At 52.8% G+C, this 23,218-nt stretch overlaps 1 protein-coding gene across 2 annotated transcripts; it reads right to left on the bottom strand.

Annotated features, from left to right (window-relative positions):
• Positions 1 to 3,975: 3,975 nt before the first annotated feature.
• ST6GALNAC6 (ST6 N-acetylgalactosaminide alpha-2,6-sialyltransferase 6) lies at positions 3,976 to 14,939 on the bottom strand. Of its 2 annotated transcripts, none has more exons than XM_066367067.1 (5): positions 14,849 to 14,939; positions 12,921 to 13,100; positions 11,922 to 12,328; positions 6,098 to 6,205; positions 3,976 to 5,433 (listed from the first exon to the last, which is right to left on the bottom strand). In XM_066367067.1, exons 1-5 carry the CDS (start codon positions 14,861 to 14,863, stop codon positions 5,121 to 5,123), a joined length of 1,023 nt encoding a protein of 340 aa, XP_066223164.1. In that variant the 5' UTR covers positions 14,864 to 14,939; the 3' UTR covers positions 3,976 to 5,120. The 2 variants fall into 2 exon arrangements, with proteins under 2 accessions (XP_066223164.1, XP_066223165.1); XM_066367068.1 differs by having other exon boundaries at positions 5,116 to 5,437.
• Between the last annotated feature and the right edge of the window lie 8,279 nt (positions 14,940 to 23,218).

Genomic DNA, 23,218 nt, shown 5'->3' with positions numbered 1-23,218 from the left:
GTCAATAAATAAATAAATAATAGAGTACTCAGTGGGCAGAAAGCACACGCTGGCCAGAAAGAACATGGGACTCAGGCCATGTCTGTGCATCCTCAAACTTGGAGGAAAGTGAGGTTCACACCCTATGAAATAGTCTGCCTGAGGCTCCCAGGTAGAAAGATGGATGCCCCAGCTGGGTAGTTGTTTCATAACAATGTACGTGTACTTAATGCTACTGAATGGTACACTTAAAAATGGTTAGCTAGCCCTGGCCGGTTGGCTCAGTGGTAGAGCGTCGGCCTGGCGTGCAGGAGTCCCGGGTTCGATTCCCAGCCAGGGCACACAGGAGAAGCGCCCATCTGCTTCTCCACCCCTCCCCCTCTCCTTCCTCTCTGCCTCTCTCTTCCCCTCCCGCAGCCAAGGCTCCATTGGAGCAAAGTTGCCCGGGCGCTGAGGATGGCTCTATGGCCTCTGCCTCAGGTGCTAGAATGGCTCTGGATGCAACAGAGCGACGCCCCAGATGGGCAGAGCATCACCCCCTGGTGGGCATGCCGAGTGGATCCTGGTGGGGCGCATGCGGGAGTCTGTCTGACTGCCTCCCCGTTTCCAACTTCAGAAAAATACAAAAAAAAAAAAAATTAAAAAAAAAAATGGTTAGCTGGTGCCTGACCAGGCGGTGGCGCAGTGGATAGAGCGTCAGACTGGGATGCGGAAGGACCCAGGTTCGAGACCCCAGGATAGCCAGCTTGAGCGTGGGCTTATCTGGCTTGAGCAAAAAAGCTCACTAGCATGGACCCAAGGTCACTGGCTCGAGCGAGGGGTTACTCAGTCTGCTGAAGGCCGTTGGTCATGGCACATATGAGAAAGCAATCAATGAACAACTAAGGTGTCGCAACGAAAAACTGATGATTGATGCTTCTCATCTCTCTCCGTTCCTGTCTGTCCCTATCTATCCCTCTCTCTGACTCACTCTCTGTCCCTGTAAAAAAAATTAAAAAAAAAAAATTTTTAATTTAAAAAAATGGTTAGCTGGTAAATCTTATGTTTTTTTTTTTTTACCACAATAAATTTTAAAATGGAGAAAAACACCTATTTTAAGTACCTGTTCTAATTATTTCATTTGCATATGAGCTATGGATTTCCCACCAATCATGGAATATTAAGGTTTCAGGATTTGTTTTTCTCAGCTATAACCTAAGGCAAGAAAAAAAGGAGAGAAAGAGGAAAAGGGAGGAAGGCAGGAGGAAAGGAAGAACAGAAAAAAGGAAAGAAAGAAGGGAGGGAGGGATGGAAAGAGAAAGGAAAAAATTGCAAGGAGGAAACACCTGGAAGTTTATAGCCTAGGGCGGCCGCTAACAGGGAGTAGGACTCACTTTCTATCTTACATCATTTGTACAGTTTAAGTTATAACATAAAAATTAACTAAAAGCATAACTATATTAGATGAAACCAATTTGTGTGTGTGTGTGTGTGTGTGTAACAGAGACAGAGAGAGAGAGAGAGGGACAGACAGGGACAGTCAGGAAAGGAGAGAGATGAGAAGCATCAATTCTTTGTTGCGCCACCTTAGGTTTCTCATATGTGCCTTGACTGGCGGGGGAGGAGGGGGGCTAAAGCTGAGCAAATGATCCTTTGCTCAAGCCAGCGACCTTGGGCTCAAGCCAGTGACCCTGCACTCAATCCAGTGACCTTGGGGTTTTGAACCTGGGTCCTCTGCGTCCCAGTCTGATGCTCTATCCACTACGCCACTGCCTGGTCAGGCAAGATGAAACCAATATTTAAAAATATTTAAAAACTATTCTGGTTAAAGGAAGAATTTCTTGTCTGACCTGTGGTGGCACAGTGGATAAAGCATTAATCTGGAATGCTGAGGTCACCGGTTCGAAACCCTGGGTTCACCTGGTCAAGGCACATATGAAAAGCAACTACTATGAGTGATGCTTCCCACTCCTCCCCTACTTCCTTTCTCTTTCTCCTCTCTCTAAAATCAGTAAAATTAAAAAAAAAAAAAAAAAAAAAAGAATTCCTAGGCTTGAAATGAGCCTCAGGAAATGAATCTGGGACAGCCTTGCTCTGAGGTTCACCGCACACTTGAACCTCAAGTGAGGCGCTGGCCCAGGTGGGGCCGGCTGGACTGCTGAGCGCCCGCAGGAAACAGCTGGAACAGCCACTCCGAGAAGCACATGCTGGGTTTGCAGCTGGTGGGAGATGTCCCCACCCCAAGGAGGTGTCGTGGGGCTCACAGGAGTGGAGGGCCCTGAGCCCTAAATAAGGAGTTGGGTTTGGTTGCCACAGTGGGCAGCAGGTCAAGTTTCAGAGCAGAGAAGCACCGTGGTGAGGTGGCTTCAGGGAGATAGCTTTGGCAATGAGTATAGTGGTCTCCAGGGGCCTGTCTAAGGGGCTGAAAGTGTGTGGGGTGGAGAATGAGGCCCCAGGCCCCCCTGCCCTCAGCATCCTCTACCAAAGTCCCACCTGCTGATGCTGAAGCAGCTGTTTCCTGGTTCTGCCCCCAGCAATCCACCTTCTCCTGCCACACTCCTGGGTCTCCCTCCATGCTCACCAGTGGGTGGGCAGATTCCCAGAAGCCTTTGCATGGGGCTAGAATGTGCCATATTCCACATCCCCAGCCCCATGTGGGACCTTAGGCTCCCCATGTAACGACTTTGCAAGGAGTTCCTGTTCCTCCAACACACCCACCACCACCACCACCATTACTGTACCTGGTGGGCCAAGTGACGCACCAGCCCCCTGCCTGTGCCTGTCCCGCTGCAGTCCAAGCCAGGGTGATCTCTTCGAGCAAAAGGGATGCAGTCTTGCCCACCTTGAGCTGGCACTGATGGCCTTTCATCCTCTGGCCCCGAGTGGCCTCATCCCCCACTGCTCCTGCCTCCCTGCCTACCGGGAGGGTGTGTGTCCCACTGAAGGGCTACTGTTCGGCCATTCTTCCCACCTGACATTCCCATCCTCCTCAATTGCACCTAATAAAGTGCAGGGCACATGCGCGTCCACTTACCAGAACACATACCGTGAACTGAGAGACAAATGCGGTATGCCCTTCTCTCCTCCCGGCTCTGGCTCCGCGGCCCCCCATCCCAGCTGGCCCTGCGCCCAGGGAGAGTGCTTTCCAGGTCCCCAGCAAGCTGCCCGCCCTTGTCTCACACAGTCACCCTTTGTTAGGTCTCAGCTCCCAAGGGCATCTTATCTGCCTAAACAGGTTGTAATCTCCCCGAGTCACAGACCCCCTTCCTGCTGCCAACCCGGAGTTGTAAACAGGGCCTTTCACTCAAACTGCTGCTCACCACACCCCTGCCAGGGTTGCAGCCAGTAGGAAATTTCGGCTCCCTGGCCTCAGTATACCCAGACTCTAGCCAAAGTTTGACCCCCTCCGCCTGCCCTTTCCCCCTGAATCCAGTCCTGCCATCTTCTCTCCTGTTCCCATCACCACCCAAGCTGCTTTCTAGGACAGGGATGTCATTCTCTCCGGCACAACCCTCTTCTCTCCCTGCTGGAAGCTCTCGGCCCAGTCTCTGCAGGACTCTTCTCTATTTTCTAGGCCTCAAAAGAATGTCACCCACTCAAAAGCTCCTCTCCTAAGGTCTGTATTATCATCTTCCTTCCCATGGTGGCCTGATTGGGACAGAACCTGGTTATGGGGCCCTATCCCCCCCTAAAACTTGAGCTCCTTAAGAGCAGTGTGTGGTCCTCGTACTAGGATTCTGGGAGGGAGAGTGACTTGTCCAAGGTCACCGAAGTAGGTGGAGGCAGGACTGGAAAAGCCAGATGGGCTCGGCTTGAGAACCCCCACACCTCCCTAACCCTAAAAGCTGCCAGCTCCCCACCCAAGCTGCAAATTGCATGATTCACAGGCCAGCTGAGAAAGCTGGCCATCCTGCTCACGTGTGAGCTCCCACCCTGGAAGGTAGGGGTGCTGCCCTGAGGGGACCCAAAGCCCTGGGTCAGAGAGTCCGGCTCGATCGGGAGACAGAGGAGATGGCGTTGGAGCTTAGGTGCATTTATTCCTGTACAAATCATTACAAAACCAAGTCTGGGGGAGTCGCCAGCCCCCACCCCCCACCCCAATGTGCAATGGCTTGCTGCTGGCCTCCTCCTCCTCTGCTAAATGGCCCTTCCCATTCCACAGCCTCCTCCAGGAAGCCCTCTAGTCTTCCCTTCCAGGCTGCAGAATAACAGGAGACAAACCCACCCCACTGAGGCCCAGCAGTAAAGTGCCTGATATAGAGAGAGGAAGGACAGAACCCAGGCAACACAGCTCCCGGCCGCCTGGAGCTTTCCCAGGCCCAGCTGGAGGGAGACCCTTGATGACTCCAGCAGCTGCAGACCAAGGGGTGGCTTGAAACCTCAGTTTGGCTGGGGTCCCCCCTTTCTCAGCCCCAAAGCCTCCTCCAACAGGTAGAAAGCCTCACTGCTAGGTGGCAGAAAAGAGGGCCTGACTGATAAGAACAGTAGCTGGGCCATTCTTATCAGAGCCCTCAAACCTGGGGGAGTCTGCGCAAAATACCTTCATCTCCAGGAGGAGGTGGGGAAGGGAACCCCAGACCCCTAGGGAGCTGAGACCGCCAGCAAGGGGTATTGGTTGGAGGGGTTCAGTATTATGGAGGACAGACCCGAGGCAGTCAGTGGGGGCAGCCGGAGGGGGTCAAAGACTCCACGTTAGAACCTGAACCTGACATGGGCACAAGGGTGCCAGAGAGGGGGACAAGGGATTTGTCCAAAGCCACTCAGGTCAGAGCCAAGACCCAGATGCCGACCCCCCACCTTTGGGACCCCCAACCCCCAAAATGCCCCAGCCTGGCTTCTAGACACCTCCTACCTCTCTGCAATCTCTCTGGCTCTGGGAAGTGAGGGGGGCAACACAAACTTCCTAGATTCCTGGAGCAGGACCCCATTGTCCCAGCCAATAGGAAATGATTTGGGGACCATCCTGGGGCTCTGAAGCAAGGCCACATGGGAAAGGACAAGTCCTTGGCCTCACATTACTCAGAAATACCCTGATTGACTATGCTCAGACCCTGATTGGACAAGGAATCCTCTGACACCCCTGATTAACCACATAGAAGCCCAAATCCCTGATTGGCCAAGTGATACTCCCAGGCCCTGACTGGCTGGAGGATATACCCTCCTCAGGCCCTGATTGGCCAGAAGACACTCCAGCCAGCCTTGATTGGCCAGGAGACGGCCTTTGGTCTAGTGGCTGGGCCAGAGCAACCTCTCCTGTGTCCCTTGTGAGGGCCCCACAGGCAGGGCAGTCTAGGTCCAGGAGGGATGAGAGAAGGTGATTCCGTACAGCTGGGCCCAGGATGAGAAGACTCTCTTCTCGGTGATGAAGCGGTGATGGTTGCCCTTGCGGCTGTGCTCATTCTGGACGTAGGTGACACACTCGTCGGGCCCCTTGGGCTCATAGTAGTGGTAGGGCATGCGCTGCAGGCGGGACCGCTGGCTAGGGCAGAGCAGAAGGGGGCTGTGAGCGTGGGTGGGCTCCTGACCTGCTGTAGGACCTCAGTGCAGGAAATCTCTGCCTCTCCCTGGGCCTGTTTCCCCCTCTGTAAAAAAGGTGTAGGTGGACTAGGTTTGTGACCACCAAACTTTTTTTTTTAATGCAGTGGACCTTTTCCTGTCCCTAGGAGGGTGGCAGAGTAGGGTAGAGGTCAGGACTGTGGGCTCTGGAGCCTGGCCCCCACCTCTGACTGTTTATGAGACCTTAGGCCACCCACAAAACAACTTCCTCAATTATTCTCATCTACAAAAGGGGGGAAAATAACATATCTAACTGTTGGGATCACTGTGAGGAGCGAATGAGATAATAAATATAGTAATGCTTGGAACATGGTCAGCACTCAGTAAAGAACAGCTGTCACCTCTTGGGCTCTTCATATAGTAATAATAATAATAGTTATTATTGATCCACAAACTCTGGACTCCGGCTGAGCTCGGGGTGGAGGCCCCCTGAGGCAGCCCCAAGGAGCTGAAACCTCTGCAGAGCAGTCTGACTACCATCAGATAGAGACCCTTAGGGGCCACGCAGTCAAGGTTCCTAGCCCCCCGCCGACCCCCGCTCCATTCCACGGCCAAGGCCTGGGCATTGTCCTGGAGGGCTCACCTGCAGTAGTCGGGGGGGACCATGCCATAGACGTGCACGTGGTCACACAATTCCACTGCAATCCCCATGGTGAACCAGCCTGTGCTCAACCACGAATGGGACTTTTCCCTGGGAGGTAGAGAGGGTGCATGATGAGGGGGCATGCGGGAAGGGAGGAACAATCAGCCCCCAGTTTCACAGAACTCCCCCCACACACACACTCACTGGGCCCTCTCTCCACTTCAAACAACCCCATTCAGCCCACTGGGGGAGCACAGGTTTGCTGGCAGAGGACTTATCTGAGCAGAGTGAGGGGTGTGGAGGGAGTTCCTTTGAGGAAAAGAATAAGAACAGGGCATGCTGGGAATGAAGTCCTGAGGAGACTGGTCACATTTGGGCAGGCAGGGAGTGACTGTGACCACAGAGCATGCTAAGAGCTGCTGTGCCCATGCTAGGAGCAAACTCCTACAGGGAGACTAATCAGAGACAGTCATGCTGGGAGTGACAAGTTCAGAGCAAGGCATGGAAGAGGTAGCCAAGAACCTAGAGCTGTGCTGTCCACTGTAGTGGCCACATGTGAGCACATGGCTGAGATGTGCTATCAGTGCAGAATACACACTGGATTTCTTAGAGCGTGTGAAAAGAAGAATGCAAAGTACATCACTGGTAATTTTTTATATTGATTATATGTTCAACTGAAAATATTTTGGTTATATTTGCTTAAAGGTAGTTCTTTGAAAAAAAAAATTTTTTTTTTCATTTTTCCGAAGCTGGAAACAGGGAGGCAGTCAGACAGACTCCCGCATGCACCCGACGGGGATCCACCTGGCATGCCCACCAGGGGGCGATGCCCTGCCCCTCTGGGGCGTCGCTCTGTTGCTTCCAGAGCCATTCTAGCGCCTGAGGCAGAGGCCACAGAGCCATCCCCAGTGCCCGGGCCATCTTTGCTCCAATGGAGCCTCGCTGCGGGAGGGGAAGAGAGAGACAGAGAGGAAGGAGAGGGGGAGGGGTAGAGAAGCAAATGGGCACCTCTCCTGTGTGCCCTGGCCGGGAATCGAACCTGGGACTCCTGCACGCCAGGCCGACGCTCTACCACTGAGCCAACCGGCCAGGGCCTGAAAAGTTTTTTTTTTAATTAGATTTTTTATTTATTCATTTTTTAGAGAGAGGAAACAGAGAGAGAGAGAGAGAGAGAGAGAGAGACGGAGAGAGAGATGGGGGAGGAGCAGAAAGCATCAACTCCCATATGTGCCTTGACCAGGCAAGCCTGGGGTTTTGAACCAGCGACCTCAGCGTTCCAGGTCAACGCTTTTACCCATTGCACCACCGCAGGTCAGGCGGGCCTGAAAAGTTTTTTAAAAAAACCTCACAAGCCGGCCCTGGCCAGTTGGCTCAGCGGTGGAGCGTCGGCCTGGCGTGCAGGAGTCCCAGGTTCGATTCCCGGCCAGGGCACACAGGAGAAGCGCCCATTTGCTTCTCCACCCCTCCACCGCGCTTTCCTCTCTGTCTCTCTCTTCCCCTCCCGCAGCCAAGGCTCCATTGGAGCAAAGATGGCCCGGGCGCTGGGGATGGCTCTGTGGCCTCTGCCTCAGGCGCTACAGTGGCTCTGGTCGCAATATGGCGACGCCCAGGATGGGCAGAGCATCGCCCCCTGGTGGGCAGAGCGTCGCCCCTGGTGGGCGTGCCGGGTGGATCCCGGTCGGGCGCATGCGGGAGTCTGTCTGACTGTCTCTCCCTGTTTCCAGCTTAAGAAAAATGGAAAAAAAAAAAAAAAAAAATCTCACAAGCCGGCCCTGGCCGGTTGGCTCAGCGGTGGAGCGTCGGCCTGGCGTGCGGGGGACCCGGGTTCGATTCCCGGCCAGGGCACATAGGAGAGGCGCCCATTTGCTTCTCCACCCCTCCCCCTCCTTCCTCTCTGTCTCTCTCTTCCCCCCCCCCCTGCAGCCAAGGCTCCATTGGAGCAAAGATAGCCCGGGCGCTGGGGATGGCTCCTTGGCCTCTGCCCCAGGCGCTAGAGTGGCTCTGGTCGCGGCGGAGCAACGCTCCGGAGGGGCAGAGCATCGCCCCCTGGTGGGCAGAGCGTCGCCCCTGGTGGGCGTGCCGGGTGGAATGCGGTTGGGCGCATGTGGGAGTCTGTCTGACTGTCTCTCCCGGTTTCCAGCTTCAGAAAAATACAAAAAAAAAAAAAAAAAAAAAAAATCTCACAAGCCTAACCTGTGGTGGCACAGTGGGATAAAGCGTCGACCTGGAACACTGAGGTTGCTGGTTCGAAACCTTGGGCTTGCCTGGTTAAGGCACATATGGAAGTTGATGCTTCCTGCTCCTCCCCTTTCTCTCTCTCTCTCTCTCCCCCTCTCTCTAAAAATCAATAAATAAAAATAAATAAATAAATAAATAATAGGAAAAAAAATCTCACAAGACTGACAAAAAAATCTCACAAGAAGAAAGAAAAGACACAAACTACCAACATCAAGAATAAAAGAGAGGATATCAACATAGACCTTGTAAACATTTAAAGAATAAGAAAACCACACGGCCTGACCCAGCGGTGGCGCAGTGGTAGAGTGTCAGAATGGGACACAGAGGACCCAGGTTCCGAACCTCGAGGTTGCTGGCTTGAGCGCGGGCTCATCCAGCTTACCAGCTTGAACCCAAGGTCACTCGCTCTGCTGTAGTCTCCTCACCCCCGTTTAAGGCACATATGAGAAAAGCAATCAATGAACAACTAAGGTGCTGCAATGAAGAATTGAAGCTTCTCATCTCTCTCCTTTCCTGTCTGTCCCTATCTGTCCCTCTCTCTGTCTCTAAAAAAAAAAAAAAAAAGAAAAGAAAACCACACAAAACTACAAACTATATATGAGAAGGTAGATAAAATGGGCCAATTTCTTGAAAACCACAAACTACCAAAACTCACCCAAGATGAAATAGATAATCTGAATATCCTGTAACTATCAAAAAAGTTGAATTTACAGTTTAAAATCTTCTCAAAAGGCCCTGGCCGGTTGGCTCAGCGGTAGAGCGTCGGCCTGGCGTGCGGGGGACCCGGGTTCGATTCCCGGCCAGGGCACATAGGAGAAGCGCCCATTTGCTTCTCCACCCCCCCCCCCTTCCTCTCTGTCTCTCTCTTCCCCTCCCGCAGCCAAGGCTCCATTGGAGCAAAGATGGCCCGGGCGCTGGGGATGGCTCCTTGGCCTCTGCCCCAGGCGCTAGAGTGGCTCTGGTCTCGGCAGAGCAACGCCCCGGAGGGGCAGAGCATCGCCCCCTGGTGGGAAGAGCGTCGCCCCTGGTGGGCGTGCCGGGTGGATCCCAATCCGGCGCATGCGGGAGTCTGTCTGACTGTCTCTCCCCGTTTCCAGTTTCAGAAAAATACCAAAAAAAAAAAAAAAAATCTTCTCAAAAAAGAACTCTCCAAGCCCAGATAGTTTTACTGGCAAATTCTTCAAATATTTTTTCTTCTTCTTCTTTTTCCAATTGAGAGGAGGGGAGATAGAGAGAGAGATTCCCGCATGAGCCCTGACTGGGATCCACCCAACAACCCCTATCTGGGGCCAATGCTCTGCCCATCTGGGGCCATGCTTGCAACTGAGCTATTTTTAGCACCTGAGGGGGGCCAATGCACCCTCAAGGTCTGGAGCAGATGCACTCGAACCAATAGAGCCATGGCTGTGGGAGAAGAAGAGAGAGAGAAAGAGAGAGAAGGGGGAGGGGTGGAGAAGCAGATGGTCGCTTCTCCTATGTGCCCTGACTGGGAATCAAACCCAGGACATCCACACGCTGGGCTGACACTCTACCACTGAGCCAACCGGCCAAGGCCCTATCAAACATTTAAAGAAGAAATAACACCAATTCTATACAATCTCTTCTAGAAAACAGAGGAGGAAACAATTCCGAATTCATTTTCTATGGCCAGCATTACCCTGGTACCAAACCAGGCAGACAGTACAAAGTAATCTATAGACCAATATCTTTCATGAACACAGATACAAAAATCCCAATAAAGTATTAGCAAATTATATCCAGCAATATATAAAAATAATAATACACCACAACCAACTGGAATTTATTCCAGAAATGCCAGGCTAACTCAACACTTAAAAATCAATCAATATATAAATTGATTGATTTTAATTGATATTTAAAAATCAATTTTTAAATTTTTCCGAAGCTGGAAACAGGGAGGCAGTCAGATAGACTCCTGCATGCGCCCGACCGGGATCCACCCGTCATGCCCACCAGGGGGTGATGCTCTGCCCATCTTGGGGAGTCGCTCTGCCGCAATCAGAGCCATTCTAGCGCCTGAGGCAGAGGCCACAGAGCCATCCTCAGCACCCAGGCAAACTTTGCTCCAGTGGAGCCTTGGCTGCGGGAGGGGAAGAGAGAGACAGAGAGGAAGGAGAGGGGGAGGGGTGGAGAAGCAGATGGGCGCTTCTCCTGTGTGCCCTGGCTGGGAATCGAACCCAGGACTCCTGCATGCCAGGTCGACGCTCTACCACTCAGCCAAGGCTTTTTTTGATTGCCTGACCTGTGGTGGCACAGTGGATAGAGTGCTGACCTGGAAGGCTGAGGTCACTGGTTCAAAACCCTGGGCTTGCCTGGGCAAAGCACATATGACAAGCAACCAATGAACAGCTAGAATGAAGCAACTACTTCTTGTTCCCCACTCTTCTCTCTCTCTGTAAAATCAATAAATAAAATCTTTTAAAAAATCAATATAATCCACCATATTAATTGTTTTTTAAAAATCATGATATTAATTGATGCAGAAATATATTTGATAAAATTCAGTACAGTACTGATAAAACTCTAAGTAAAGGAAACTTTCTCAACCTGATACAGGGCAGTTGCAAAAATCTACTGCTAACCTCATATACAGTGATGAAAGACTGAGTGCTTTTCCCGAGACTGGGACCAAGGCAAGGATGTCTACTCTTGCCACTTCCAATACAACCCAACGTTGTACTGAAAGTTCCTAGCCAATACAATAAGGCAAGAAAAAAATAATGAGGCATACAGATTAGAAAGGAAGAAATAAAACTGTTCTTATTTGCGTGTGCTTACATGACCATCTGCATAGAAAATCCCAAAGAATCTATAAAATCTCCTAGAACCAATAAGCAAGTTTAGCAAGATTATAGGATATAAGGTCACCACACAAAATCATATTTCTAAATACTAGCAATGAATAATTGAGAACCAAAAAAAAAAAAGTTTAACCATTTAAAATCATTCTGAAACTAAATATTTAGGTATAAACCAAACAAAATTATGTACAGGATCAATCTATATGTTGGACATACTGAGTTAAATAAAATATATTAAAACAACTTCATCTTTTTCTTTTTACTTTTTTAATGTGGCCACTATAAAAATTGTAATTATGTTTGTGGTCTGCATTGTATGTCTGTTGGACGGCACTGGCCTAGCTTCTCTAGAGCAGGGCGGGAAGTGACGTGTACTTAGAATAGAGTATGCTGGGAGCAATGGTGTGTTTAAAGCCAAAAGTGCCAGGAATAGTCAACACTTTCCAGGAGGCACCCTACAGGGAGCTCTCCTGGAAAGACGGCAGAAATGGCTGGGCAACCTTAGAACAGAGCCTGCTGACAGCCCTCCTTCCCTCAGAGCAATGTATGCTGGGAGGAAGCCCTCCGGGGAAGATGAAGCCACGCAGAGCATGTTGGAAATGACTCGTGCTAAAAGCGGGACATGAAGAGGACTCCCCCAGGAAACCTGACCAGAGCTTGACAAGGAGTGACCACACCCTCAGAGCACAGCATGCTGGGAGCAACAGGCCCTCTACATGGAGCATGCTGAAGAAGAGCAGAGGGGGCCGGAGGGAGGCTGGTACCTGTCCTTGCCTGTCTCACCCTGGAAGAGGTCATCGAATTGGCTCATGCGGCCAGGAGAGACAGCATAGGCCTCCATGTTGGGGTACACCAGGCCTGCCCTCTGGATGACTCGCACAAGGCTGCCCTGGGGCTTCTGCATCTTTTTCGGGGGGCCCCAGAAGATGAACACAGTTTCGGGGGTCCGATTGACGAACTCCTGGGGCCTCCGCAGCACACGGAATACACTGGAATGGGCCACCACGCGGAAGGTGGTCTTGTTGCCCACATCTGCTGAGTAGCCCGTGGTGGGCGCATCATTCATGCGGATTGTGCACTCAGCCCGTTCAATCTCAGGACCCAGCTTGGTGCCCAGCAGGTGGCTGGAGCTGGTGACAACCACACACTGGTGGCACCGTGAGGGCAGCGTCTGGTGGGGGGGGCAAAGAAAGTCAACACTGTCACAACCACTCTGTGCCAGGCCCCATGCTCTATATGTTCAGGCCTCCAGGAGGCCAAAATAATTATGCCCATTTTAAAGACGGAGAAACTGAAACCCATTCATTCAGCGTTCAACAATTATTTATAGCAAGCTGGCTAACGGTTAAGTACTCAGGACAGAGCAACCAGCAAAAGAGACCCCACTCCTGCCTTCAAGAACTCATGGTCGGGGAGACAGACAGTGAACAAGTAAAAGATAAAATAATGCCAAGTGATAAATAGGGGGTTAAAAGTGACAGGAGCAGGGGCTGTTTTTGTGTTGTCCCAAACCCTGTGTGGACTCCCCAGCAGAGACAGATGAGTGAACACCAGAGACACCTTTCCAAAGGGATTCGGACTGAAATAGTGAGATTTTAGTGCTAAGGGTGCGACCTTGGAAAGAACTAAGGCCCAGAGAGGGGCAGAACACTGTTCAAAGCCACATAGCAAAAAGGGGCCTGACTCCTGGGGTCCACCCTTCCCTTTAGAGGAGGATCAGCCACCAGGCAGCTCCAGGAAGTTCCCCAAAGTGGCCGCCCTACCTTGTTGCCGAGAATGGGGACATAACCCTCAGTGATGCTCCACTTCTTGAGGTCGATGGGCCGGCGACTGCGGCCCCGCAGGGAGCTGTAATGGAAGACCTCGTTGGCACTGTTGGAGCTGTAGAGGATGAGGATGGTGATGAGTGCGAAGAGGACCACGAACACTGCTGACCGCTGCTCCTGGAGAGGGAGGGGCAGATGAGGGCCCAGGGCCACGCAGACTCAGCACTCTGCCTCGTCACCACCTACCACATCCGGCGGACTCCTGCGCCTCTCCAAACCAGTTCAGACCCCACTTCCTCCAGGAATGCCCCCTCCAGCTCCCTGAGCACGGATCACACCACCACCAGTTCTGAGGCTAGGACCGGGTTGGCCTCGCTCCCCACCATTTCCCAGCTCTCAGGGTGTGGCCTGGAGCACGGAAGGTTCTCAGAAGGAGGGTCTGCTGGATTGGATGTATGTGGATGCCAACGGGATCCCTCTAGCTGCAGCTGGAAGGATGCTTGGAGACAAACGGGGTAGTCAAATAGGAGGGTCCAGGTCTTCCCCGAAGAGCAACTCTCCATAAATGTTCATCCTTCACTTAGACCTGGAGGGGTGGGTCTCTTCAGGAACTGGGCTGCGGGACTAGTCTGGGCAGCATCCTGTGGCTGACAGGAAGGGAAGTGATATCCCAGTTGCCCACTGGGATGTACCTGCCCAGGGCCTGCGAGGCTAGCTGAAACCTGGGAGTCCTGGCTCCTTGTGCTGGGCCCACTGTGCTGGTTACCCGTCTATTGTTTCTGAGCTCCAAGTTCACCCTTTCTGCCAGCTCTGTGAAAATGGATCTAGGCCCTTTACTTGTGTTTCCTTGCCAGCTAACTGCATCTTGCGCTTTGTCGGCAGAAGGAGCTGGAGAGACACTGCAGAAGGAAAGGTGCTTGCTCCCGATGCCGGTGGGCTTTGCACGTGGTTCTGGGGCCTTTGTTCCCACAGTGCACAGGGTTTCCTCAGCACATGCTCGTCCAGTGCCCAAGGGCCAGTAGTCAGCTACACTCAGCAGATCCCTCCAGCTCCTGCCCTCGGGAGCTGTGAGCACAACTTCTCCAGAGTTGGTCTCACCCAGTACATTCAACCACCCGCAACGTCCAGAGAACAGCAGCTTCTCTCCCAGGAGCAGCTCTGGATGGCGGCTGGGTGCCTCCTGAGTTACCTCCTAAGAAGAGCCTTCCCTATGGCCTAGAAAGTGCATTTGTGACCACTTCCACCAGCACAGCACCACACTGAGCCCTCTGCCATCCAATGGACCACAGCTGTGCCCTCCCCAGAAAGGCCTGAGTCTCAGCTCTGGGGCAGATGGCTGCTCCTCACACCTGTTCTTCCTATATTCCTTAGAATTCCTTGTTACTTCAATGCACGATTATAGTCAATAACTCTTTACATTAAACATTCCCTGTTCAAATCACTGTGATTTCTCTCTGTCAACTGGACCCAGACTGACATACCAACACTACCCTGCCCCCAGCCCTCAGGCTCTGCCAAAGCTGCATTGTAGTGGATTCTGGAAAGGGGGTGTGCAGAACCAGGCATATAGTAGGTGCTCAGGAAAGCATGAAAGGATGGATGGGAAATCCTGATACAATCAGAATGATGTTTACAATCTTCTGTCATCTTTTGACCACTGCCCTCCTCCAGACTCGCACTCACCTCTACCTCTCCACTCCCAAACCCTGAAGAGCACTTCAGGCCATCTTCCTGGCCCTGGCCCAGAGAGCCAGGAGCCTGCCCAAAGCACACAGATCAGTGGCACAGCAGGACTCAAACCAGGGCCTTCCAAGCATAAGCTGCTTCTTGGCAAAGGAGACTTGCGGTGACTTGGGTCTGAGACAGGCCAGTAGGACCCATCCCAGTGAGGCTGAAATGGGGACAAGAAATGAAGGAGGACTTACTTTGTTGCTACTCATCTCTCTCCAGTGTCTTCTGAGGGGCACGGACCAGCGTCCTGCAGGTGGTCCAGGGGGAAGGGATGTGGTCTCACACCTGCAAGTCACAGAAAGCGCTATGGCTTGGGTGCCCTCCCATAGGTCCAGCTGGTCAAAGGCTGCACCCTCCTTACCCGTGCCAGCTCTCCTCCCTAGCCATGACTTCAAGTCTCAGGGCTGTATCTGTTTTGCAGATACCATTTTCTGAAGCCCAGGAAGGGCAGAAGAATGTCTGAGGTCACAGGGCCAGCTGGTGGCAGAACCCTGCCTCCCTCTCTGGTCCACGCTCTCTTCTACTCTGCTTCTTCAGCAGGCGCCTCCCCATACCCTGGCTCTCCTCTGAAGCTGGCTCCCATGCTGGGACCACCCAGCAGGAACCCCATCACACCCCTCCTAGAGCCTGCTTTAGGTTCCTGTGGCCTTGGAATAAAGCAACATTCCTTGCAGGTCCCCAAACTCCTCAGCAACCTTTCCAGGTTTTGCATAAACTGTCTGCAACATCCTGCCCTCCTGCACCTGCTCACACCCGCTCATCCTCCAGGTCTGCCTGTACCAGGAACTTCCCCTGTATGTCACCTCCCCTCCAGGCAGAGTTCTCACAGGTCCTCACTCACATTCTCTGCTGTGCTTTCAGAGCCCTGGAGATGGTGCAGGGGGTGGCCGAATGAGTTCATTAACTAATGAGTAAGATCTTGGGGGTTAAGGGCACCCACTCATCTATCAAACAGCTATATTCACAGCCCCAACCTCAGAGAGTGTGTGGGGTCGTCAGCGGATGATGCACGCAGCCTTGGGCAGCCCTTCCTTTCTGCCCTAGCCCCAGTGGCCTCCGTTGAGAGGGGACAAGCAGATCTGCTCCTTGCTCCTCAACCCACACCCATCCCACAGGACTAGCTCCTCTCCAGATGTCAATTCCCCCATCTGTCAAAAGGAACAAGTACTTGTGTTCAGCCTCCAGCAGACTCAAGCCCAGAGGGCACTAAGGTTGGGAGAGTGCAGAGGGAGAAGCTGGGCTGTTTTCTTCTTTCTTTCTTTTAAAATTTATTTACTGATTTGAGGGAGACATCGGTTTGTTGTTTTACTTACTTATGCATTCATTGGTTGAGTCTTGTATGTCCCCTGATGGGGAAACCCGAACCCTCAGCCTTGGCGCATGGGGATGAGGTTCTAACCAACTGAGCTGCCCTGTTTACTCGTACAAGGCCACCAGGAGTAGCCAGCCAGAGAACCTCTGGCCAAAGAAGGCTTCCCCCCACACGTCATTCCTGATTGGTTAGGTCTTGAGTCCGCCCACTATCCAACCCCGCCCAAGCCCCCGCCTCCCCAGTTGGGTTTCAGGTTTCTCCCTGGCCTACCTACCCTGACAGCCAGTCAGGGAGGCCCAAGGACTCTCACCGGGTACAGATCAGTAAACCGAGGCTCATCAGAAAGGAAGAGCAGCCTGTCTCTGAACTCACAGCCTATCAGAGCAAAACACAGCAGTCCAGAATTCTAGGGTGGCCCCCATCCGGACGCCTCTGGCATTTCAGGCCTTCATTGGTCCAGCAGGGCCAGGAGCCTCTCATGGGAGCTTCCTCCCTTCCTACTCTTTCCTTCAGATGCCCCTTGCTCCAGACACTAGCACTCCAGTTCCCTGGCCCACCCCCACTTCCCAACCTTTGCCTGAGCAGTGCCTCCAGCCAGGGCCTCGGTATCCCTGGTCTGCCCTGTTACAATCCTGCTCTTAAAAAGCCATGGCCAGTGAAGCTTCTCATGCTCAAGTGCGAACCCCACTTCCACCCCTTACTGCCCGAGGGGCCTTGTGCGAGCCATGTACCTGTCTGAGCCCTTTTACTCATCCGTGCAATGGGAGTAATAAGAATAGGTAACTCAAGGGGATGTTGGAAGGATTCAAGCCCGTTTGGCAATGGAAGCACAGGGTTTGCAAGTTCTAGGTCAGTGCCAGCAGCTATTTGTTTTGTGGTTATTCATTGTTCAAGGCCTGCCTCACTGAGTTTGCCAGCAAAACTTCCTCCTCCTCTGACCCCTAGCTCGGGGACTTCACTCTTACATCAGGAATGTATAGAGATGGGGGGGGGCAACTAAGCATCGCCCACTCACTCAACCTTCCTGGCAACACTGCCTGGTAGGGGCTCTTATCCCCGCGTTTCACAGAGGAGGCGACTGAGGTTCAGAGAAGCAAAGTACCTTCCAGGGCTGTCCAGAGCCTGCTGGTAAACCTGTTTCCAGGGAGCAGCCCAGGGCTGAGGCTGGTGGGATCTTCTTCAAGAATACCCTACGGCTGGAATGGACCAAAGCTCTCCGTGTGTGCTCAGCCCCTGGCCTGGCACAGAAGGCAGGCCTGTTGGGGAGCGACTTGCTCAGGCTGGGGAGACGCGAGTCCTGAGTACTGGGCCCAGAGCAGAGTGTGGACTAACACCGAAGGCGGGTCCTGCAGGAGGGCTGATTAGGGTAAGGGCCACACCCTGCCCTCTGTTTGGGGGCTTTGCCTATCCCAACACGGGGAATCCTCCTGCAGGGTCCGGACATCCCCACGAGCCACGAGGGAGGAGGGCTCTGGGGAGAAGGGGGAGGAAGTACTTAATTCCCAGATTGAGGTGTGGGGGGGCGCCGAGCCCGTGGGTCCACCTGGGGATGAGGGGGCGACCTACCCTCTGCACCCCCTTTGCGCTGACCCCACCAACTCCCCGCACTCCAGAGGGTCCGGAGCCTTAGTCCCAGCTTGAAAAAGAATGGGAGGCAGGACAGCAGCCGGGTACCCGAGCTCCAATAGGGTAGACAGAGGCAGGAGGCCCCGCGAACCACGCGACAGCCCTTGGGCACGAGCACCGGATCTCGCGGCGCGTTTGCCTAGAGAGTGGGTCTAGGGCAGCCTCCGGGGGCCCCGCACCGTCACTCCCCATCACCAGTGGCTCCGGATCTCCCCGCTGCGCGCCGGCAGAGCCCCCCTCCCACATCCCTTCCCCCGCAGGGCGCCCGCTCACCTCCCCCGGGGAGCGCCCGGCCCCCGTGGCCCCCGAGCCCCCTCACATGGCGCCGGGAGCTGAGAGCAGGGGTCCGCGCTCTTCCAGCCGCCCAGGCCCCGCCGCAGCCCCGGCCTGCCGGGTCCTAGCGCCGCCACTCGCTGCTCCCGCCCCGGCTTGGGAGGCGGGCGGAGCCTCGAGGGGCCGCTGCTGGCTCCGCCCCAGGGCGGTGCCTGGGGGGGGCGGAGAGTGAGGGAAAGACGACCCCCGTCCGGGACCACGTGAACGCCTCCCTTACTCCTCTGGGCTGCCGTAGTGGCAATAAAAATAACAGCCTTCCGAGCCTTCTCGTGTGGGTCATGCCCACTCTATGTCGCTTTATTGCCACCACGACCGGAATAGGGAAACTGAGTTCCAGAGCACACTGTGCTTGGAATCCGTTGAGTTTCTCCCAGGGCTCCCCTACCCAGGGCCTCCAGGGCCCTGCACCCTGTCGTCATCCTGTGAACTCAGGGTCCACCTGGGATTCAAGTCCAGCGCTGCCCTCCCTAGCTGTGTGGCCGTGGCCTATTACTTACCCCTCTCCGAGGGAGAACAGTAACCTCGGGGGCTGTGGTAAGGATCAAAACCGTTACTGACTTCTTTTGATTTTCGGGATATTCCGTACATCATTTTATTTGATACTGAGAAATAACCAGCAGCCATAATAGGGCTTGGTGAGATAAAGGCTAACACGAATGCTGCAGATCAGTAGGTACTGACAGAAGAGTCCGCCAGGACAGTTACAGGATGTTTAAGTGAAGAAAGCAAGTCAAAGAGCTGCCTCTCGATGATCCCTTTGGACAACAAAGGTATAAATATGCTCATTCCCCTCCTCCCTGCATACCAGGGAGAGATTCTCGCACATGTACACAACAAAGTTCATCGCAGCATGGCTTGAAATGATACTAAACTGGAAACAGCCCATATAGCTATCAACAGGAGAATGGAGGGTATATTCACAGTGTGGAATATTAAATAGCAGGGCGAAATGAAAAAGCTCCAGTTACAAGGATGAATCTTAGAGACATGAGAAGTGAGAAAGACATGTCTCAGAAGACAAATGAACAACACAATACAGGGGTGGGCAAAAGTAGGTTTACTGAGCCATTGTGACATTCTTCTGAGTTAGTAAAGCTTCTGTAATCATCATAACCTGCGTGCCTTTTTCCCATCTGAACAACTGTAAGCCTGTTTTTGCCCACCCCTGTCTATTGTTTGAGCATACAGCAGGAAGTAGACCTCTCTCATAGCCTATGAGAGGAAATAACTTTTGCCTATCAGAGTGATTAACGTTTTCAGAGCAAAAATGAAGGACATCTCTGTCAGGGAGGCAGGAAATGTGGGAGAGGGGAGGAAACATTGGGGTGTGAATTTCTAGTAAGGACCTGTCTGGTGTTTTAAGTGGGATATGGTTTAAGTGGGATATGGCTTAAGGGCACCAATCCAGAGGCTAAGAATGCAAGTGTGTAATTCTTCTCAAGAATGTACTTTTACTATAAGAACCCTCAGCTTTTCTTTAAGGGGTTCATTATATTATGTTTTATAACTTACAGATATGATAAATGCTGTCACTTGTGTGTACCACAGTATTTAAAAAGAAAGAAAAAAGATAAATGAAAATAAGGAAATACTTTTTGGCTCTCAGAGTGATTAAAGTGTTAATAGTGATTTTTTCCAGAATGATGAGATTATGAGCTGCTTTTATTTGTTCTCTTATGGCTTAACTGTATTTTCAAAAATTTTAAGATAATGGTTCACAATGTTTTTATATTTAAAAACATTTTCAATTTATAAGACATAAACTACATATATAGCATGGTTCTTTTTTTTTAAGATTTCTTTTTTTTTAAGATTTTATTCATTTTAGAGAGAAGAGAGAGAGAGAGAGTGTATGTGTGTATGAGAGAGAGAGTGAGAGAGAGAGAGAGAGGAGAGGAGCAGGAGGCATCAACTCCCGTATGTGCCTTGACCGGGCAAGCCCAGGGTTTCAAACCGGTGACCTCAGCATTTCAGGTTAATGCTTTATCCACTGCGCCACCACAGGTCAGGCCATGGTTCCTGTTTTTAAAAAGTACAACTCTCGATGCATATACATTTGTAACCGCACACAGACGGTGTCTGGCAGAACCTACAGGAGACGGCAGTCGTTTCCCCTAGGAGTGAACACGGTGTGGGACAGGGTGCTGCCTCCACTTTTTCCTTTATAAACTTCCAGGTTGTTTGCACTGGACTATTTTGATAAGTTAATACCACATTGTTTTTAATTAAAGCAAAAGGGGGCAGGGCAAGGTCCAGCTTCCAGGCTGTGGAGACATCGCCCAACAGGCAGTAGGGGATGGTAGGGAGGGCCAAGGGTGGACTCAGGGCTTCCTGCCCCTCTGGTGTCCACCTCCTTCTGCTTCCTGAGCCTCAGCCCCAAGCCTACCCTTGGTCCTCCTAGGCTGCCTGGGACATAGGAAACCACAGAGCAGGGGTCAGGGCAGTGAGGCAGGAAGCCTGGTGAACCCAACTGCTGGGGTTCAAAAGACGGGAGCCTCTTGTCAGAGGTCATCTGGCAGGGTGGAGGCTGCACTAGGGTGGGGCATCCTGTCCCCAACCTTTTTCCTTGACCCAGACCAATGACCTGTGGAAATGAGGGTGGAGCGGCCCAGCTCCTGGACCAAATCTGGACCTAGAGCTCCCCCCTCAGGCCTGCCATGTCTCCAAGACCCCAGCTCACTCCAGGAGGCTCTGCTGTGAGGGCTGGCTTACCTTCCTGGGCCCTGAGGAAAATAGAATGAAGAAATAAAGTGGAGTCACCCAGGTCAAACTGCTAAATGACTAAAACACAGTAGGTTGTGGTATGAGGAAGTGACTCTGTTTTTGTTTTACTGGGAACTTAAACTTTTAAACTTTCCAGTCCTGCATCAATGCCTGTATATACATCAAACCTCAGATAAACCTGATTATGTGCCGAAGGACCAAGGAAAAGACATTCATGTCCAGACCACCCGACATCCGGTATCCTGAACACCAGTTCTGGAGGGTTACCATCTGGCACCATTCCAGAGGCTAAGAATGCAAGTGTGTAATTCTTCTCAAGAATGTACTTTTACTATAAGAACCCTCAGCTTTTCTTTATTCTTTGAAACACTCTGGGTATTGACTAACTGTCTTTACAGTTTGCAAGCCCTAAGATTCTTGAATAAATTTTTTTCATTTATTTCTAGCCAAAGCCTCCAAACTGTTTTTGAGTTCATCCAACAGCCCCAAAAGCAATAACAGCCACTTCAAGAATAATGAGGATAAGAAAAACAGCAGCTCCCATGTGCTGTGTATTTTTCTCCTGTGATAAGCACTTTGCAGAACATACCTCCTTGAATCCTTAAAATAACCCAGGAGATGGGCATTGCTTCTAGAGGGAGAAGAGAGGCTCAGAGCGTATCTGGGTGCCTGATAACCACAGCCATTCTGCTTGAGAGCCCCAGGCCTGCTGACACACCAGAACCTTCATGGATGGGGGGCTGTGGCCAATCCTGATGCCCCCCCCCCCCACTCTTGAGCCTCTCTCCAAGGTCTGGGGGAGATGGCTTCTGCTTTAGGCCTTCCTGTCCTAGGGTGGGGATCCTGGAAAGTCCTCAGAGACCTTACCTGCCACTCCAGCTCCCAATTTACAGAGACTGGAACCAGGGCCCATGGAGGGGACAGGACTTGCTCAAAACTTCCCACTTGGCCCTGGCCGGTTGGCTCAGCGGTAGAGCGTCGGCCTGGCGTGCGGGGGACCCGGGTTCGATTCCCGGCCAGGGCACATAGGAGAAGCGCCCATTTGCTTCTCCACCCCCCCCCCCTTCCTCTCTGTCTCTCTCTTCCCCTCCCACAGCGAGGCTCCATTGGAGCAAAGATGGCCCGGGCGCTGGGGATGGCTCCTTGGCCTCTGCCCCAGGCGCTAGAGTGGCTCTGGATGCCCCAGAGGGGCAGAGCGTCGCCCCCTGGTGGGCATGCCGGGTGGATCCCGGTCGGGCGCATGCGGGAGTCTGTCTGACTGTCTCTCCCCGTTTCCAGCTTCAGAAAAATACAAAAAACAAACAAACTTCCCACTGGTTCCTGGGCAGAGCCAGGGTGGAAGGCAGGCCTGTGGGCTCTGGCGTCTCTCCCTCCCGGGCAGAGAAGGAACCAGAGAGACGGGCTCTGAAGAGAGCCCGTGAGACCACGGCAGTAGGGCCTACACACGATGGCTGCTCCATAAGCACTTGTTTCCAGGGCCCGGGCGGCGGGTCTGGAACCAGGAAGTTCCTCGTTCTGCGCAGGCAGAGGTTGGAGTGGTCGGACTAGCCTCGGTGGTGTGGACATGGCCGACCAGTACCTGCATGAACCAACACTCCTTTCCTCAGCAGCTTTGAGTTCCTGGACTGGCCCCAAGTTCCTTCTGAGGAAAGAGGCCCCTTAAGATACCTCCAGGCTGGGAGGCTCACCTGGCTTCTCCCCTGGCCTCAGAAGGAAGTAGGTGGGGTCCCCAGGTAGCCTGCTTAGGGGGCAAAGGAGCCAGGATGTGGACAGAGGCTCAAAGAGGAGCTCTCCACCAAGGGGTCCCCCCACCAGCACATTCCTCAGAGCTGGGAGAATGTGCCAACTTACCCCCCAGAAACTGAAGGGACTGCAGTGGCAGGGAAGGGGCTCCTCAGCGAGTCCTCAACAGGCTGGAACCGGTCGCCGGACCAGCCAGGAGCCATCTGGAGGAAGTGACTGGTGGACGGCTCCAGCCAGGTCACGAAGACCACAGATACACATTATTTGGGCCCAACTGAGCAGTAAACACCCCGCCAGGAGGGCAGGGCCAGAACAGAGGCACCTCTGTCACTGGGTAGAGGGCGAAGCCAGTATATTCCGGGGGATGAAAGGGGAGGAGGCAACTGCTTGGGAGGGGGTTGAGTTTTGAGTCCCATCAGAACCAGCAGACGCTGGGCCACGGAGCCCAAAGATGAGGCTGAGAGCAGAGAGAGCTGATGAGGGTGGGAGGTCTTCATGCCCGCCTGTCACCACCAAGGACGATGGGGCTGGGTGAGCAAGGATGACCCCGCATTTCAAGTGCCAGCCCTGGGGATAGTCACTCTACAGGTGCCATTTCTCTAAATTTGTATAACCCCATGAAATAGGAACAACTTTTTTTTTTTTTTTAACAGATGAGGAAACCGAGGCCCAGAAAGCACTAATCTGCCAGGTTCCCCCAGCAGGAAGTGGTGCAGCCATAATGAGGCCAGGTCTGACTCGAGGTCTCCCTCTGCCCCCAGCTCCTCCACCAGCCCCTGCCTGCTAGGTTCCACCCCACCCTTCCTTCTCCCTGACACCTGCTTCG

This window comes from Saccopteryx leptura, chromosome 2 (genome assembly GCF_036850995.1).
Source record: "Saccopteryx leptura isolate mSacLep1 chromosome 2, mSacLep1_pri_phased_curated, whole genome shotgun sequence".
In the NCBI taxonomy this organism is placed as follows: domain Eukaryota; kingdom Metazoa; phylum Chordata; class Mammalia; order Chiroptera; family Emballonuridae; genus Saccopteryx; species Saccopteryx leptura.
This window is presented reverse-complemented; position numbering and strand designations above follow the sequence as displayed.